Here is a 19,033-nt window from a genome sequence, read left to right as displayed (position 1 = left end):
TTATGTGCGCAGGATGGATGGGTATTTGAAAGTACACATCTTTGAGGTCTAATGTTTCCATGAAATCGTGTGTTTGGAGTAGTGGGATAACATCACATAGAGTTACCATGTGAAAATGTTCTGACAGGATATAAAGACTGAGGGTCCTGAGATCTAATATTGGTCTGAGGGTGCCATCTTTTTTGGGAATCAGGAAATATTGTGAGTAAACTCCTGTCCCTATTTGAGATTGTGGCGCAGACTCTATTGCTTGTTTGAGTAATAGAGATTGGACTTCTTCCTGTAACAGACTGATGTGTTCTGTGGATAGTTTGTGTGACCTTGGTGGTATGTTTGGAGGAGTGTGTATCAATTCTAGGCAATAGCCATTGCGGATAACTGATAGTACCCAGCTGTCTGTGGTAATGTTTTGCCAATTTGTATGGAACTGTTGTAGTCTTCCCTCCCCCCCCCAGGAGAGGTGTGGAGTGGAAGGGGATGAGACAAGTCACTGCTTAGGATGCTGTGGAGGTTGCTTAGAGGTCTGAAATTTCCCTCTATTTCTGGCGTACTGCCCTCTATACGTGCCCCTCAAACTACCTCGTTGGTATTGTGGTTGGTAGGTTAGTTTTGCCTGAGATGTGGATGCCTCTGTTGTCTGTGGTCTGAACCCACCTCAAAACTGAGGTTTCCGAAAGGATCCCCTGTATGGTGTGGAGTATAGTGCACCTATTGCCTTTGCCATGTCTGAATCTTTGCTTAATTTTTCTATGGCTGTGTCAACCTCTGGGCCAAAAAGTTGTTTTTTATTGAATGGCATATTTAACACAGCCTGCTGTATTTCGGGTTGTGCCATGCATGCCTACGTATTGTCACTGCAGTATTGACACTTATAGCAGCAGTGTCTGCTGCATCTATGGCAGATTGAATTTGATTATTAATAATGGCTTGCCCTTCTTCCACTACTTGTTGTGCCCTCTTCTGGTGTTCTTTGGGGAGATGCTGGATTGTCTTGCATCTCGTCCCAATGGGCTCTGTCATATCGAGCTAACAGTGCTTGTGAGTTAGCTATCCTCCACTGATTCGCTGCCTGGGATGCAACTGTCTTCCCTGCAGCATCAAATTTTCTGCTCTCTTTGTTAGGTGGGGGAGCATCTCCTGATGACTGGCTGTTTGCTCTTTTTATGGCAGCACTAACTACTACCGAATCTGGAGGTACTTGATGTGTTATGTAATCAGAGCGTGGAGGTTTATACTTTTTCTCTATCCTGGGCGTTATTATACGTGCCTTAACCGGCTCACTGAATATTTGATCGGCATGTTTTAACATGCCTGGGAGCATGGGAGGGCATTGGTATTTTGAGTGTGTTGGGGATAGGGTATTAAACAAAAAATCTTCTTTCAGTGGTTCGGTATGCATGGTGACCCCATGGCATGCCGCAGCCCTAGCTAGAACTTGATTGTACACCGTGCTGTCTTCAGGTGGTGAAGGTTTAGAGGGATAGCTGTCTAAGTCATTGCTAGGAATGGGATCTGGATCATAAAGATCCGATGGATCTACAATGTCCTCTTGTGAGTCGAAAGAGTGAGTGGGTGACTGCACTGGTGTAGGACTAATAGGAGGAGAGGTAGGTAGGTGTGGAGAGTGAGGAGGATAATGCAGATGAGAAGATTGAGGAGGTGGTAGTTTCTCCTTCTGCTTTGACACTTTTTCTGGAGGCTGCACAGTGTCCAGTTCCTCCTCAAAGGCTAGCGTTCTCTTTGGTTTTAGAGAAGGTGCTGTTAAGATCCTGCCTGTTTTTTTATGGATGTGAATCCTGGCTTGCCTTTCCTCCATAACTTCATGTATTGGTTGTACTTGATACTCCTCCTCAGAGGGTTTGTGGCTTTCTTTCAGTCTCTTTGAAAGTCCATGCTCCTCTGTGTATGCTGGCCTTTTCGGCTACAAAGCAGGCTTTTTCAAGATAAAAAAAGATGATGCGGTTGATGCTCTCGGCTCCAAAAGCGATTTTTGAATTTCCCAATCTGAAAAATGGTGTTTGCTGGAGTCGGACACAGAGCTTTTTGTTGCCTCCGATGTTCTGGGAGGAGTGGCCTTTTTCTGTGCTGAACCAGTAGTTTGGTCACCGGTGGGTTTTTTCGGGCCGAGCCATGGTCTTCTGGCAGTGGCGTACACAAGGCCTTATGTTTTTGCTTTTGTGAGGGTACAGGGACAGGCGTACTGACATGTTGTCAAGTCCTCGTGCCCTCCTGTCTCGAAGAGTCTTTTTGGAATGGAAGGATCAACAGGCCTCACAATTTTCTTCCCGATGATCTGGGGAAAGGCAAAGATTACAGATCTGTATAAGGATATTTTGCATGGCACCGAGGACAGAACCGGAATGGAGTCCGATCCATGAGGCTTCAACGCGGTCGTCCCGACTAGGCCCGAGTTGGGCATGCATGCCCGAAGGGCGGGTAGAGTTGACTTCTCCGACTGTACCGATGTGTTGATGGAAGATGTAAACCCGATCGATACAATGCCGACGAAAATAAAGTGTTTTCAAAGTTTTCCGAATCAAAATCTCGGAGCGAGCGGAAACACATCCGAACCCGACGGCGGAAAGAGAACAATCTAACAATGGAGTCGATGCCCATGCGCAATGGAACTGAAGAGGAGTCGCCACTCAATCTCGTGACTCGAAAACACTTCTTAGAAAAACAACTTGTAACACTCCGAGCCCAACACTAGATGGCAGAAGCAATGCACAGCATGTGTATCTGCAGCTACACATGCCACCGAACATGTATGTATATATATTGGAACACGCACATGTATATATGTTTGTTTAGAATAAATGTTTAGATCTGATATGCATATATATTCATATTCATTCATAAGAAGTAAGATTTAAGCATTTTAGGCAAACACATTGGCTCGTGTTTTGCTGAGGCACTGCACTGCAATGAAAGGCTGATGGACAAGTACATGCATGTGGTGTAGTTCAATATCCGTTTCTTTTCAGTGTTTCACCTTGGTACTTTCACCAGCTGTGATAGTGGGGCTCAACGGGCCCAGGACAAATAGAACTGAACTGTCTGGCACAGAATTCATTGTGCCTCCCTCTTAGTGCTGTCACTGCCAGAAATCTTAAGTTTCCTAAAAAAAAATGAGTTGCAATCCCGCACTAGGACCACAAAGAAAAAGCATGCCACAACGTCACTGCATTCAACCCAGCACTCCGGGGGGCATATTTATAATGAATTGGCGTAGGGCAATGTATTTACGAGATACAGTGCATTCCTGTCTGTTTAGCCAGCGCCAGCTGCCTGGCGCCAACCAAGCACCCTTGCACCATTGTGCAAAGGTGTCTGCGCTGTTGACAAGATTGTTTTTGTGCAGGAAAGCTTTTTCCAGCACACATAGAAGAAAAATGAAAGAGAAGTGAAGATATTTTTCCTTATTATGCCTCCCCTGATGAGGCGTACAGTTTTGACACATTTCCAGGTTTACAGATCCTTGTATATCTGGGAATGCATCAAAACTCATTGGTGTTTTGTGTAGAAACCCACCACAACTCCCACTAAAAACGCCAGCTGACCCAGCGTAAGGCAACGCAGCAACATGCGCTGCATTGCCTTAGGCCATATCTACGAGATCTACGAGGCCATGAAAAGTCATGAAAAGTGGCTTTGCGTGGCCTTGTAGGTATGGTCGCTGTCGGAGCATCATAAAAATGATGCACTGGTGGCGCAAGAGGCTTGTAAATAAGCCCCCAAGTCTCTTAACATGTTTTAGCTGAATTCATTGAGACAATATTAGGTACATTAACACACCCAACTGGTACTGAATGCTTTTTTCATATATTCATCCGTTTACTTTGAATGTAAGAGAATGTGGAATTGTCATCACAAAAGCACTCTTTATTTTGGCTTGTTACTAGTTTTAAATAAATCTATCACACCACCAACTACTTTCTTATCGCACCAGTTTCCCTATTACTGATTTAACATACCTTTGGTCGTGGTTATACTCCTGGATCCCTTTATCAGTTACTCATAAGTTTGACAGTACCTTTTCTCATAAAATGTGAATCTTTTACTTCAACTTGAAGTAGGCTTTATTTCTCCATTTTTATATAGTGTGTCAGTTGTTACATTCAACATGCAGTTTCTCTGAGTAGGGTTTATGACGCAAAGACGAACAAAATGTATTCTCAATGAAAACTATTTAATTTCTGTGCGCCAATTTGTGGGTGATTACTTGATGGGGCCTTTCTGTCAGTCAATGGAATTTTACACAACATTCTTGTGTGATATAAATAACTTAAAAAACAGATATAAAAATCACCAACAAAACTGCTCCATAGTCATAGTTTTGTTGGGTATGTTTTCCAAGCTTTACTAACAGTTGCTTTATGTTCACCACATTGATGTACTTTGGGTCTTGCATTTCAATATTTTTACTTATTTAGAGCTGATCACTTTTATTTGTGTAATCTCTAATTGTACTTGTTGACCTAACTCGCTGAAAAAAGGCAGTGGAGAAATTTGCTTTTGCCTACTAATTCACCCTCGATCAGACGTATTTACTTTCTCCAAAGCCCCCTGATCTGCTTCAACTGTTCATGTCACCCGCCCTATTGGTGCAACTGTCTCTTGTGGTAATTCCTGTATACATACACTGACGTAAACATCTATGTTCTATTAGTATTAAAGTAAGCAGATGTAACTCTGTATTCTGCGTGTTGTAAAGCGCTCTGGTGCCTTCGGGCCATGTCCACGCTATATAAAATTGCACAAATAAATAAATACATACTCACCCGCACACAGTGTGGGCCGGAACACAAAATATGTTTGACTGTTGGGATTTGGCGGTAGGTTAAGGCAGTGCTTGCTCTAAACATCTTTATTATTGTATCATAAAAGTAGAATTCGGAAGGTGGTAATGCATGGGATGTTTGTAAAGTTTGTTGCGTGGCATCCTGTTGTGGTGGTGAAGTATTCTGTGTTTGTTTGTGCTGCTGTGTTTTTGTACAGCATCATTGTGATGTTTCTTTTTTTGTTGTACTGATATTGTGTTGCAATTTAGCTAGAGGCAGTATGTGCCTTGAACATACCTGTGACAGGCATCTACTTACCACCACCTGAGGCGGTAAAATAGCGCTGCTTCACCTCTTAAACTATTTGACACAAGTGAGCCGAGAGCTGTGGCAGAGACCGAAGATAAACTGTGAGTACTCGGTTTATGCGATACGGCCCTGTATCTTTAAATAAAACACAATACCTGTAATAGAGCAACACCGGGAAATACCGCAACAATAATTGCAGGTGTCGAGTTCTGTAAGTCAATTCCGCTATTAATTACAACCCCGGGCATAATATTACAGACAGCTACCTCAGTGTGTTATCGTTTACAGCCGAGCGCATGCCTTACATTGAAAGTGACACACATCATTTTTTTCTCAAGTCCCTTAAGTGGGTCACCTTAGAAATCTATGCAACTGGGCTATGGGATACCGAGGACCTGCATGTTCCATAGCAATGACCCCAACGAAGCAGTGTTTCAGATTTTTAATTATCTTGCTCTGACCATTCAGGGAAGGATCGTAGGGGTTGCATGAGAGGATGTTGGCAAACTAGTTTTGTATATTAAAAAGTATATTTGAAACTCTTCAATAAAACGCAGAAAAATCAGCTCGTTTACCTGACCCAGATCAAAGCAGCAGGTATACATTAACATTCCCCCTGAGATGAAAGCCTGTACAAAAAACCATTCTCTTGTTTTTATTTAAGAATGACAAATTTGTAAATATGTTTTTGAGGAACATTTTAAGAATTGACTGTGCGAATGTGTGTCTGGCATTGGCTGTTCCTTCCTCTATCTCCCAGTGCTATTGACAGCAGTGGCTGATGAGACCACGAAGTACCCTATTAAGGGTTTCCATCTGGAGCATGGGTACTCGCAAACATTTTCAAAGGGGCCAAAAAGTTTGGTCTGTGACGTGCCTTGGGGCCGCATTGATGCCAGGGCAGTGACGGTCGGGTGAGGTGGCTGGAGGTATTGGTGGCAAGGTAGGAGTAGGAGAAGCAAATTATATACATCTAGTGGCTGAAAAAAAAAAATGGGAAACCAGAAAACCTGGAACTAATCCCGGCTTACCCACTTTTCCAAATTGTGTGATCCTAGACAATTGTTTAGTCTCACTTTCTCTCCTTTTTCTGCATTATCATATTTGAGATGACCTCGAAATACATGATTCATGGTGTGCTGCACAAAATCTGCTTCTATGTTTGATTTATTAAAGTGTAATATTGTTCATGTATGATAGGAACCCAGGCCACTCATAAAGCGCACATACCAAGTGACTTGTCTCTTTAATTTACTATTGGTGATGTTCTCAGGGAAATAATTAATGTTTCCAAATTTATGTTTCCAAATTTATGTTTGAAAACTATCACTTTTAAATGGATACATCTCAATGCATTGATAAAATAAATTGTACTAAGGCGAAAAGGTTCTGCATGTTAACTAAATACACTTTTTTAATTTTGAAGAGGCTGTCTTAGTTTTACGCTTGTGTTGCAAGATGTCTTTAAAAATGAAGGTATTTCTAAAGTTAAGTGCATGAGTTCCTAGTTACTTCCTTTCTTTAAGACCAATTGAGCTTGAAATAAATGATTGTGCTTGTATTTCATATTTTTATTGTTAGTGCAGAGTCGAGCAAACAGCTGCCCAGTGCTCCTGTTGCTCCAAGGGCCACATGTAAAGGTCAGAGGGGCCGCATGAGTCCCGCGGGCCGTACTTTGAGTATCCATGGTCTGGAGCTTAATATCTTTGTAATGTAATCCAAGATGCCTGATGATAACGCCTAACTATTTAGAGGCAATACCTAACGCCCTCCAGTCAGTATGCTGTGTCTCTCCTACCTTCAATCTACCACAATCTTGACCCTCTGCTTCTTCTCTCCCTCCTCTGACCCTTGAAACTAAACTGATACGGTATTTGTGGAAATACTAAAAAAAAGACTTAAACACAAATACAAAGTAAGCTACAATACTTGTAAAAGATTTCAGAACCTCGTGGGACTCTTTGTCAGCGGTTTCAAACAAATATACATACATTTAAAACACTGATATGAATTGCATTGGCCCAAAAATATTATCCCTAAAAACTTAGTCGAGATTGTCATCTATTATTACTGTGATGAAGGCTTCTGTATATAAAGCACAACTTATTAAAATGAAGTGCACTAATAAAACAAACATTGGCAAAAAGCAACAGGCCGTATGTTGACTGACAGCCGTTGACTTTGGTTTTGCCAAACCTTTTTAGTGGGAATCTGATGAGCTTCTTCAGTCAAAACCAATGGCTGTAAGCCTCGTCAATCAACAAAAATGGCAGCATTTGTTTGGGCTCAAAAAGCACCTATTGTCATACTAGTCTCTGGTTCTCCAGGGAAATACTTTGGGTGTGGACATGCAGTTTGTGTATGTGCGCAAGGGCGTCACTCACAGTGGAGTTAGCCAATGGCTAAGTGAACTGACTTATTGTCTCATGATGTGTGCTGTAGCGGGCGTAAATAAAATATTAATGACACAATAAGCGACCAATGGATTAAGGGGGTTTTAACTAAGTAGAAGGGATATTTCAAATAAATATACATATTCAATAAAAATAAAAATAAAACTAACTAAAAATTCTTAGATATGTGTTCCTAAAATGTTTTAAAAATTCCTTATTTCTATCACAGATTTAAATTCTTTTCATTCAAAGATGTTCCAAGACACTTGCTGTTTTAAGGTTCTACCCCAAAAAAAGACTCAGATTTTCTGACCTTAAACATTACTACTTTGGGGGGAGTAAGTGACATTTAGGGCCATATGTACGAACACATTTTTCCATAGACACAGAATGGGTAAAACCCTTTGCTACATCTGGCCCTTACTTCTTAAACTTAACAATTGTTAATATTTTATAAAAGTAAATGTGAACTTCTGGGCAGTGCATGAACAAAGAAGAAGCAACTTATGTGTCGAAAGCTACAGGACATTGCAGCACACTTCTATGAAAACCAAAGAGAACACTCCAATTTACAAACTGTTTAATTGATGGACAAAACTAATCTGTTCACAATACATTTGTTTCTCAGACAGGTGAGCATGTGACATATAATATGATGGCTTACTGGTGAATGCGAGCTCGGCTGAATGGGGCGGTGTAACAATCTGTCTCCTCCAGGTCAGGAAGTGCCTCTTTGTCAAGTTTCATCGGGTTTCTGGGTAGCCAACTTTTCATTTGTCGGAAATGTCTCTGCAAACTAGGACAAGGAAGGCATACATTAAAACAAATTTGCATACCAGTGCGCAGATGCTTTTCATGTCTCTAACTTAAAGGAAAAAGCACAGTACAGTCAAGTGATAAAAAACACCAGTGCCGTTCTAGATGTATGTCTGTAAGTACAGTTTAATTTAAAGGATGGGGACCAAGGCTTCGTGCGTTTGCACCAGGTTTGTCAAGGCAAAGCCTTTAAAGGGGATGAAAGCTGTCAACAAAGTACAGTTATGGTCTATTCGATGTGTATAGCAAGAATGTGATACATCTGCATATTAGTAAGGTCTTCTATGAATGTCCTTTGCTATCAGAATTTCAACACACGGCAAATGCATGGTCCCACCTTAGTTCTAGGATGGATAATAAAATAACTTATTGTTTGGGAACCAGGGAGGATCATCAGATACTCAATTTGATGTATTTATCATGACCTAACAATGATAAAATGGAATATAACATATATATACACATATATATATGTGTATATATATGTTATATTCCATTTTATCATTAAATGGAATATAACATATATATACACATATATATATGTGTATATATATGTTATATTCCATTTTATCATTGTTAGGTCATGATAAATACATCAAATTGAGTATCTGATGATCCTCCCTGGTTCCCAAACAATAAGTTATTTTATTATCCATCCTAGAACTAAGGTGGGACCATGCATTTGCCGTGTGTTGAAATTCTGATAGCAAAGGACATATATGTATATGTATATATATGTTATATTCCATTTTATCGACCTAACAATGATAAAATGGAATATAACATATATATATATATACATATATATATGTTATATTCCATTTTATCATTGTTAGGTCATGATAAAAACATCAAATTGAGTGTAAAAAGTGTAAATATATATGTACGTATATATATATATATCGTACATATATATTTACACTTTTTTGCCGATGCCTTAAGACAGCAAGCAACATCAAATTTGCTTTCTTTTTAAGATTAAGTTGCACAGAGGGTAAGAATTACGATGGCACTTTTACTCACAATGCCATGGTATTAGCAGCTCCCAAAGAATTTTTACTAGTCTACATATATCAGCAAAGCTTACAAAAGGTAATACACTTAAAATTCCTTATTTTAGAATATATTTTCGGGCGTGTTACAAAATGAACAATCAGTGGAATATATAAGTAGCCTATTCCAAAGTGTAGTTGCAAAAACCCTTAAGAAGCATAAGCCATGAGAAAAACGATGTATCGACTAAAAGAGCAAAACTACCTGCTCATCTTGAGTTATAATTGAGTAAAAAACAACAAAAGAGGTTAATATCACTTCAGGCACATTTACACGTCAGGAGAAGCAGTACCCTGTGGTAGGGAGGTAGTGGGATGGAGGAACAGGATTGATGGCAATTAAACCTAACAAATATCTTGGCACTTTTTCAGAGGCAGCTCCTTCGCTATGACACAGGAGCGTCACCCGACTGGCTGCGTGATAAGCAAACAAATAAAATGACAGATTGTGTTATTTTTCTGCTTCTGGCACAGCCATCAGTGCAGGGAGGGGTGGGGCTGGGCCACGGAGGTGGGAGGGGATATGAGGGGAAAGTGCACCTAAGTATGCATGTGTGTTTGCACACTTAGGTTTCTCCAGCCCGGCTGTGAACACAGCCGGGCTGGAGAAACTGCACAGACCCCAGGGCTATGTCTGAGCGGCAATCACTGTCACTCAGACCAATCCTGGCACTGCTTTCTTGCAAGGTTTTGCATGAATGCAGCACCAGGATTGCTGGGGAGCCTGTGCTGATGTCCCAGCAGTGAATGCTGGGACACCAGAAGAAGAGGATCGCGAGGAGGCAAAAAAGCAGTAAGGACAGAGGCTAGGTAAGTTAGTTTTATTTATTTTTTTAATTTGTACCTCGTCTCTGTTCCCGCCACACCCGCTTTGCAGTATATGGCCACTGCACATTTTCCTCCTACTCAAACCAGCAGGAGTATTCAAAACTGCAGAAAAATGTGTCAGGAAAAAGCTCAGAACGTGAGACAAGATGTGGGATTGGACAAAGTAAATCTAGGTCCTACGCTTTCTACAAATTCAATCATGTTAACTGGCTAGGACCTGGGGTGGAGAAATTTGCCAGGATTAGTATCTCTAGCCATGGTGTATCCAACTCCACTTAACTGTCGATTTCCATTGTTATCCCCAGAATGGTAAATTTGAATACCATGATATTAATTCACGTTGCATTAGTATTAGTATACAGTTGGGCAATTAATTTCTACAATGAATCACTATTCATGATCAATGTATCTAAATAAATCTGGGTTATACGTTTTCATACCAATGAACACCCATACTGCACATACGGAGTTATATTTTAAGTCATACACAAATGTATTTTCTTGAAATCTTGGAGCTGAATGCACCTTTCCCAGGTTCTGCATACTGTCCAGCCAACCCCTGCCCTCTCTGAAGGATTATGGCTGCTTCCTGAATAAGGGTTCACCCCCCCAACCAGTAATCCCATTTCTTACTAAGACACTGTAGCCTAAGTCAATGTGTCACCAACCCCACATATACATTTAACTACTTACCATGATTTTATGATCAAAGTAATTTTAGATTACAGACTGCCAAGGCCTAGCTCTAATTTAATTTTGTTTTCCTTAGAACTGCTTGCTACTATTTTACTGACTGCCAGTACCCCCATTATCCTTGGTTATTTTAATTAATATGTTGATTACCCACTGGATCAAGACTGTTAGAGTTAGCATTGCTAGTGCGCCGCCTTGTTCTTAGTAAGTAAACTTACAAGGGGACGTGTATAGGCCGATTAATCTTTTGGATCGCATAGGGTATCTTAGTCAAGTATAGTGAGTAAAAGATAGTATCAACAAATCAATCAAATCAACTTATAATACCATGAACTAATCTAATTAGAAAAAACACCATCACTCATATGAAAGCTAGCTCATTTTATTCCCTATTAGTTATAATTCTAATCATTAACCTTTATTCAACAATATCTTGATTTCCAAACTTTATTAGCAACATAAGCAATGAATTCTCAGTACTTTATTAATATGCAACCAACGTTAAACAAAACATAGCAATTCATGAGCAATCAAGTAATTCAAGAATTTAAGTCAGTCAGTCTAAGTCACCTTAAGTCACCCTTGTCAGCCTACCTATCTCCAAATTAGCATCAGCATGTGGGTCTTCATGCTAAAACAGTTTAGTCAAAATCATTAATTTGGAAAAATCCATCTAGAAGAGAAAAACATTTAAAACAGCGCAGTTGGTACCTAGAAAGAAAAAGCATTCATTAGTCAGTTAGGTTATAGCTACCTATCCAAGATAGATCAGCAACGAGTCAGAATTCGTCCCCAGGTCATCAGTCATCAACAAGACTTGGGCTCACAGGAAGCAAGCCCAAGTTTCAGCACTTCGGACAGCATCTCCTGACGTCATCAACTTTCGCCTCTCCGTTCTGATTTTTAACTCCCATGTCATGACTTTTTATTAGGGTCTCTCAGTCCGTCCCACAATTTGCCCATTGGTCAACCTTATCAGGGGTTATGACTCTAACCTATCATTTTTGTTTACCACTTGCCTACGTTATTTTGAGAGTCAAGTTCCATTAACATGATTGGTCCTCTTGTCGATGAGTAAATCATCCAGTTTCTTCGGGTAACAAAATTGTTTCTCCCAACTCTTAGTCTGTAGCTCTATTGTTCGAGTCCTCGGAAAGTACATTTAGCCTACTCTACACATAATTGTATCAATTTGTTCTGATCGTCTCCGGTCCGCTGGTGAGTTTGCAGATTTTTTCTAGCAGTGTTTCATGGTGAACTCTGTACAGTACAAGGTCTCTTTTTCTCCAGTTCCAGTCTGCGGAGGATCATCGCATCTCCACGTTTAAGCAAGCAAGGCCCAGTGCTGACTAAGCCTCTGGTATAGATGATGTAAGGATATGAAGCATAATAAGATACATTTATATCTCTCATTATAACACATTAGTACAATTATCAAACATTTCACATTATTTTAGTACTGTTAACACAGATGGTGACCACTCCCAGTGGGCACATTTTGTACATTACACGTCATTTTCAATTACTGTTAATCAAATGTCAAATTTTCTCATTAGTTATTATACGCAACTCATTAGCTTATTCTCATATTAGCATATCTGCTGCAACAGCATCCTTGCATGGTTTTCCCCTAACTTTTTGCCTTCAACTCTCCGGTTTGCTGACTTCATTTTGTTCTGGCTCAAGGATGCTGCAAATTTTGTCACTGCTACCAGTGATGAAGTGCTTGTACTCTCTCCTTAAAACAAGTAAGATTGGCTCATGCCCAATTGGCATATTATTTTTCTAGTAAGTCCCAAGCAAACTGCCACTACCGCTGATAATTGTCGGAAGCACTGATTGTGCCACCCACTTAAGTAGCTCTTTAAATATGTCTCAAGTTTGCCAGTGCAGCATGTGTGCAGTTTGCCAGGCCCAAACCTTCCTTTTTAATACATATACATTACCCCTAGGGTAGGCCCTGGACAGACTAGAGGGCAGGGTGTAGTGTATTTAAATGCAGGGCATCTACTTTTAAGTGTGACTTTGCATTGCAAGCCCTCATCAACGGAATCCTCAAGCATCATGCAGGACCTTGCCTAACAGCTCTGCAGCTTCTTGGAACCAATGCATCTCGGATGCATGACGCATTCTCGGCCCAGGACCTTGCAAAGTGCTGCAATTAGGACCTCCGAGACATTTGTTCAACTGGCCTAAATGGGTCTCGGTAGCTGGCCCGTGTTCCGTCGTGGTAGACCTAAACTTGTGACTTTGTCATTATCTGCTGTAAGCAGATATTCACAGTTGGAGCTTTGTGTTTTGTTTGCTCTGGTTGCACTTAAATCCTTAACACTGCATATTTCTGGTTCTACTGATACGATCTTTGTTGTTTTAGTCTTGATTAATTAGAATTTGCATAGTTTTTCTAAATTGGTGTTGGATTTTGTTTGTGTTGTGTTCTGACTCTATTACGGTTTGAAATGCAGCATAAATACTCTACAAATTGCCTCTGAGTTAAGCCTGACTGCTTTGTGCCAAGGTACCAGCATGTTGACCACATGTTAATTTGGACTTTACTTGTGCCTCAACCTGACAAGAAACCTGGTTTTTGCTTGAGTATGGGTTCACCCCTGCCAAATAGTAACCCTATTTCTTACTCTAGACACTGTATCCTTAGACTGTGTGTCACCGACTCCACCCAAACTAAGCCAGCATTAGATTTATTATTTGTACCTACTGAGCTTGTTTTACTAATTGTACATGCTATCTATTGGTCTGGTGTTGGAAAATGGGTTATTGGTAAGGGCAGATAAGTACCTACACTTAGCAATAGACCACTAACCTCCACTTAGGTCCAGTTAGCTCTCAGTAAATTAAACCCAGCTCAACCCTTGGTAGCTTGGCAACGAGCGACAAGGCTTAACTTAGGAGACAGAGTGTAAAGCATTCCAGTATCACAAAACAGTAATCAAATAAAACACAGTAAACAGTTTAAAAATCCAAAATCAATGTATTAAATAGATTATATTTGTATCTTTAAAATTACACAAAAACAAATAAAATCGGATAAGGGGAACCGGAGATATGAATTTTTAAAAATAATTATTGTTTTCTAGCGCCTAGAAACAAAAAGCGCCAATCTGGTCATATGGTCGCACCTCGACCGGGGCAAAGTCAAAGTTTAAGGCAGACCGCGATGCAGACCGGCTCGGCTACAGCCCGCGGGAGGCCCCGGTCCAAAGTTTACCTTCGGCCTTAGTCGTTTTTCTTAAGATTTTCTTCAGCAGGACGAACGTACCAGTCCAATCCAACCTCCTGGAACTCTTCTCTGGATATGCGTCGCGGGAGCCCTCGTTGGAGATTTTTACCTTCAGATTAGTCGTTTTTTCGAGGTGAAAATCCTTCGACCGGGGCAAACCTAGATCTTGAGCTGACATCCTTGGAGCCCTCTTCGGATACGCTGGCTGGGAGGTCCCAGTCAACTTCCTACGTTCGGACTTAGTCTCTTTTTTTGGAGATTTTCTTCACCAGGACGAATCTGCAAGTCAGGCCAGGTCGCGGTTGAGGCAAGCCGGCTAGAGTTGCTGTGTTGGGTCGATCCCTCAAAGGAGATTTTTTAAAAAAGTTCTCCAAACTTCTCCAAACTTCTGGATCTTCTTCCAGATGTTCCTTTAAGGTTCTTTTGGGGTCCACAGCTCACCCCAAGGTTCTAGAAGCTCTGAGATGACCCGTTGGGGTGTGGACTATAACTCCCAGAATGCACCTGGTGCAAACTCCTTTTTGGCCACTGGACAGTGGTCATCTGGTTGGTTTCTTCAGGAGTCGGTGCAGGTTACTCTGGTTAGCAATTTTTCACATGTAGCAAACAGGGAGTCCCTTCTTGAACCAGTTGAAGCAAGGGCATAGTCCTTCTTGTGGTAAGCCCAAGTGTGCAGCTGGTGCACTCCTTCAGAGTGCAGGGTCCAGGTGCAGGCCAGGTGTCCAGTAGGGCAGTCCTTCTCCTTCTGTAGTTCTTCCCGGTAGGGATCTGGTAGGGAACTGAGGTGTGGGTGCAGGTCTGCCAGTTTTATCCCTGCTCCTAGGTGAAAAACAGGGGGGCCCTAGTTCTCCAATCAGGGGCGGGGTCCTTCCCTCTGTGATGACCACTTTCTGAGAAGTGTGGCAAAAATCAATCCCGGGAGGCAACATTCCTCAAAAATCCATCATGGCTGAAAGCGATTTTTAGAAGTTACATCTGGCTGAGCCCACCCACTGGTGTGGCTAAAAATCATAAACACACCCCTCTCCTGCCCTCTCCTAATCTAATTAAGGGGACACCTAATTGTCTGGGTTTGCAGGATGTGGGGGTGTTGCTGGGTTGCTCCAAATGTCCTTCTCTGCCTTTAAAGACCAATTTGGCAGCCCTGCCCCTTCCTGCCTCACCATCTGCTGAGGGGAGATCTCCTCCCACAGGCACATCTCTTTGTGTGGAGCCAGGCCACTTCACACCTCATCAAGGCAGCCTGGCCAGGCTGCCAGAGGCTGGCCAATCAGAGCACAGCAGCAAAAACAATGCAGGGCTGAAGTTGGCAACCTTTCAGGTAAAGTTTAAAACTCTTCACCTGAACAAGTTATATTAAATCCCACAACTGGAATTTGTGGGATTTATTATAACAATTAATTTGATACCAAACTCTTGTATCTGTCACTTAAGGGGACTTTTAAAATTAAAATAAAGTCTCCCCATTCTAGCCTATGAAGGCCATTCACTACAATGAGGGAAAAACGAATTTGGCTGTTTTTACCTCACCAGGGCTTATAAAGCTATTTTTATAAGGTCCCTGCTTATAGTTACATGGCACTCAGCCCTAGGGGCACATAGCGCACACCTTAGGGGTGACTTATATGTAAAAAAGGTAGTTTAAGACTTTGGAACTACTTTTAATTTCAAAATCGAATTTGCATATAACTTAAATTTAAAAGCAGCCAGCAAGGCAGGCCTGCTTTTAAAATTACACTGGGCACCTCAGCAGTGCACCTATGGGTGCACTACGTATGCTGGGGTCCCTAAACCTGCATGCCCTACCATATACTGGGGACGTATAGGTAGGTTGACTTAGCCAATTATAATTAGCCTAATTTGCATACTGATTTTACACAGAGCACAGGCCCTGGGACTGGTAAGCAGTACCAAGGGCACCATCAGAGTCAGGAAAACACCAGCAAAAAGTGGAAAATGGGGGCAAAAAGTTAGGGGGCCTCTGCAATCAGCCCTGTTCTCTCACATCTGGTCTGACCACAATGCAGTTACTTTCATTCGCCTTTCCAAGCATTAACCACCAATGACAAAGTCAGCAGCAAACATGTGTCCCAGAAGACATTGGACAATGGAATCTCTGGCCCCCAGCTCTTTAAATGAACCCTCCTATTCTGTCTTATAACTTTGAAAACAGAATGCATGTTTTATACAACTGACAAATTACTGGACTTTATTTGTGGCTGCTGATAACAAATAGTTTTGAATGGATATAATTAGCACAACTATTTCCTGTGCAGTTCTAGCACCAATATGATTAGGGCTGTAGCATTCCATCTGTTGTGTATTTTCACTTACATTTTGTCTTCCAGTTACATAGGTCTTCACATATTTTGCCACAGAATTGCTCCACTTTAACTCCATCTTGAAACATAAATATATTTTCTTTTAAAAAGAAGATAAGAGATCCAAACTAAGTTATTTACAAACTAAAAACCACAAGATAGGAAAAAAAAGTGTTTAGTGTTACCCTGCACAAGACTGTTGAAATAGTGACAAATTGCTAACGTCTAACAGCTGCAAAACACATTTTCTACTGAATTGCAACACACCCTCAACCAGTTCCAGCTGGGGAATTACAGAATTTGTATACCTGTAGCTTGAAAGGGAGATCAGCCTTATGACCCTTATAGTCCACTTCTTTGTACTGGGTACAAGAGGGAGAGTAGGTCCAGGATTCTATACTTTTCTCAGGTCATAGAGAGCAAGTTCAGTCATCTTCTGTTCTTCCACAGCTCCAAACATTGTTCTGAAGAGGGTGCTTTCTAAGAGCCCTATTACAAAGAATCTCTACCTCAGACCAAGAGGGTAGAACTTTTCTTCCCCTATGCAGAGTTCCTGTGCCCACCCAAGAGCTGAGGGAAATGAGGAACCCCTCCTCTGAGGTCACTCTAAACTAGTTCTTGAGCAGCCGCTCTCCCATGCCTGCCTGGGGAAACAAAGAAGAGCACTGCCTATGTGTCAGCTAAGATTGCCTATACAGGGCAGGCCTCTTTAAATTTGATCATGCTCCTTGGCACAGATCATATGGTTATCCTGACCGCAGAACAGACATACCTCCCAATCCCCAAAGACTTTGTCCTGCCCTGGGAACAGATTTCACAGCTCATCAAGGGTGGTATTCAGCTGTCAATTGACAGTTGCAGCTCATACAAATGGGCATCCAGAGGCTTTAGGCAGAGAAAAGATAGCTTTCTAAAAGTTCATTTTCCAAAATATGTATTACAAATTCAAATTCATTCGTAATAAATACCTGAAAAAGTCCCTGAATTAAATTTGGCAGTGTGTCCCTGACAGAATAATATTATTAAATTTAATATTCATCCTGGTGCTATCTTATGGAACAGAAAATACTGCTACAAGGAAAATAGCTTTTGGGACCTTTATACTGTAAGGAAATGTGTAACATTATGCATTTAAAGGTTAAACTTTTAAATATCATGTACCTGGTGTACTAATGCGGTGAATTATTAATACTTAAAAGGAGAGATGGACCTTTCAAAATGGGTTATTTAGACAATTGAATTTGCAGTGTAAAAGCTCCACAGCCAGGCTACCAATGGTAGGCCTGCAGTAATGTTTGCAGTGCCACTGCAGAGGGTGACATAAAAAGTGCTGTAAATAGTGACACTTATTTTACAGGCCCTGGATACATTTTGTACCATACTAGGGAATTATAGGTAAAATAAATAAACAAATTAGAAATGAGCTAATTTTATTAAGTTGAACGTTAGAGATCAGACATTCAAGCACTGGTTAGCAGGGTAAAGTGCAAAGTTTCACACCCAGAAAAAATAGGGCTAAAAAACAAATGTCAGGGCGACTCTGCAAAAAGGACACATTTCCTGCATACTGGGTTTCCTATTGTTAGACCTGATATCTTTGGCATAGTATCACCTAACAGTTTTGCCTTCAGACCTCCTGTTGTACTGACCTCGTTTTTGCTGGCTTTAGGACTAAGGGCATTTTACAACTGCTAGCCAGTGCTAAAGTGCATGTGCGTTCTGATTAAAACCTGGAAACATTGGCTTACTCACAATTGCCATATTTTCTTTACTTCTAAGTCCCCAGTAAAGTGCCCTACATGTGCCCAGGGCATGTACATTTAATGATACTGGTCGGCTTGCAATAGTGAGTGTGCCACACACTTCAGTAGCCCTTCAAACATGTCTCAGGCCTGCCATTGCACAGCCTGTGTGCTGTTTTAAACTGCCATGTCGACTTGGCAAGTTAACCCTCTTGCCAGGCCTAAACCTTCCTTTTTAATGCACATATGTCACCCATAATGTAGGCCCTAGAAAGCCCAAGGGCAAGGTGCAAGATGCAGTGTATTTAAAAGGTAGGACATGTACTCTTAAACTTGAGATGTCCTAGTAGTGAAAAACTCTTAAATTCATTTTTCACTACTGCAAGGCCAATCTCTCCCATAGGATGACATTGGGATTACCTTATTACATTTTACAAGTGCAATTTTGTTAGATCTGGCATTCATGGTGTGGTCTCCCCTAACCTTTTGCCTCTTACATGCCCTAACAGTGAAATACTGCCAAGTTCAGTTTTCACTGCTGATAGACCTATCTCTCTCATAGGTTAGCATGGGGGCTGCCTTTAAATATTCTTAAAGTCCAGTTTCCCTTTGAGAGCAGACAGGAAGTTAGAGTTTGGGGTCTCTAAACTCACAATTTTAAAATACATCTTTTAGTGAAGTTGGTTGTAGAATTGTTAGTTTGAAAATGCCGCTTTTAGAAAGTAGGCATTTTCTTACTTAAACCATTCTGTGACTCTGCTTGTTTGTGGATTCCCTGTCTGGGTCAGGTTGACAGCTGGGCTGTTTGTGAATCTCCTCTAGACAGTGACACAAAGGGAGCTGGGGTGTAGCCTGCATAT

The 19,033-nt window shown here is 41.2% G+C and overlaps 1 protein-coding gene across 3 annotated transcripts in view; it reads right to left on the bottom strand.

Moving 5' to 3' along the window:
• Nucleotides 1–19,033, bottom strand: part of ANO3 (anoctamin 3) — a 1,608,515-nt gene that overhangs the window by 910,148 nt on the left and 679,334 nt on the right. For all 3 annotated transcript variants that reach the window (XM_069221955.1, XM_069221956.1, XM_069221954.1), the window contains one exon: nucleotides 8,148–8,279. In XM_069221955.1, coding sequence (XP_069078056.1) covers nucleotides 8,148–8,279 — 132 coding nt within the window. The remainder of the gene's footprint in view (nucleotides 1–8,147; nucleotides 8,280–19,033) is intronic.

This window comes from Pleurodeles waltl, chromosome 3_1 (genome assembly GCF_031143425.1).
Source record: "Pleurodeles waltl isolate 20211129_DDA chromosome 3_1, aPleWal1.hap1.20221129, whole genome shotgun sequence".
NCBI lineage: Eukaryota > Metazoa > Chordata > Amphibia > Caudata > Salamandridae > Pleurodeles > Pleurodeles waltl.
This window is presented reverse-complemented; position numbering and strand designations above follow the sequence as displayed.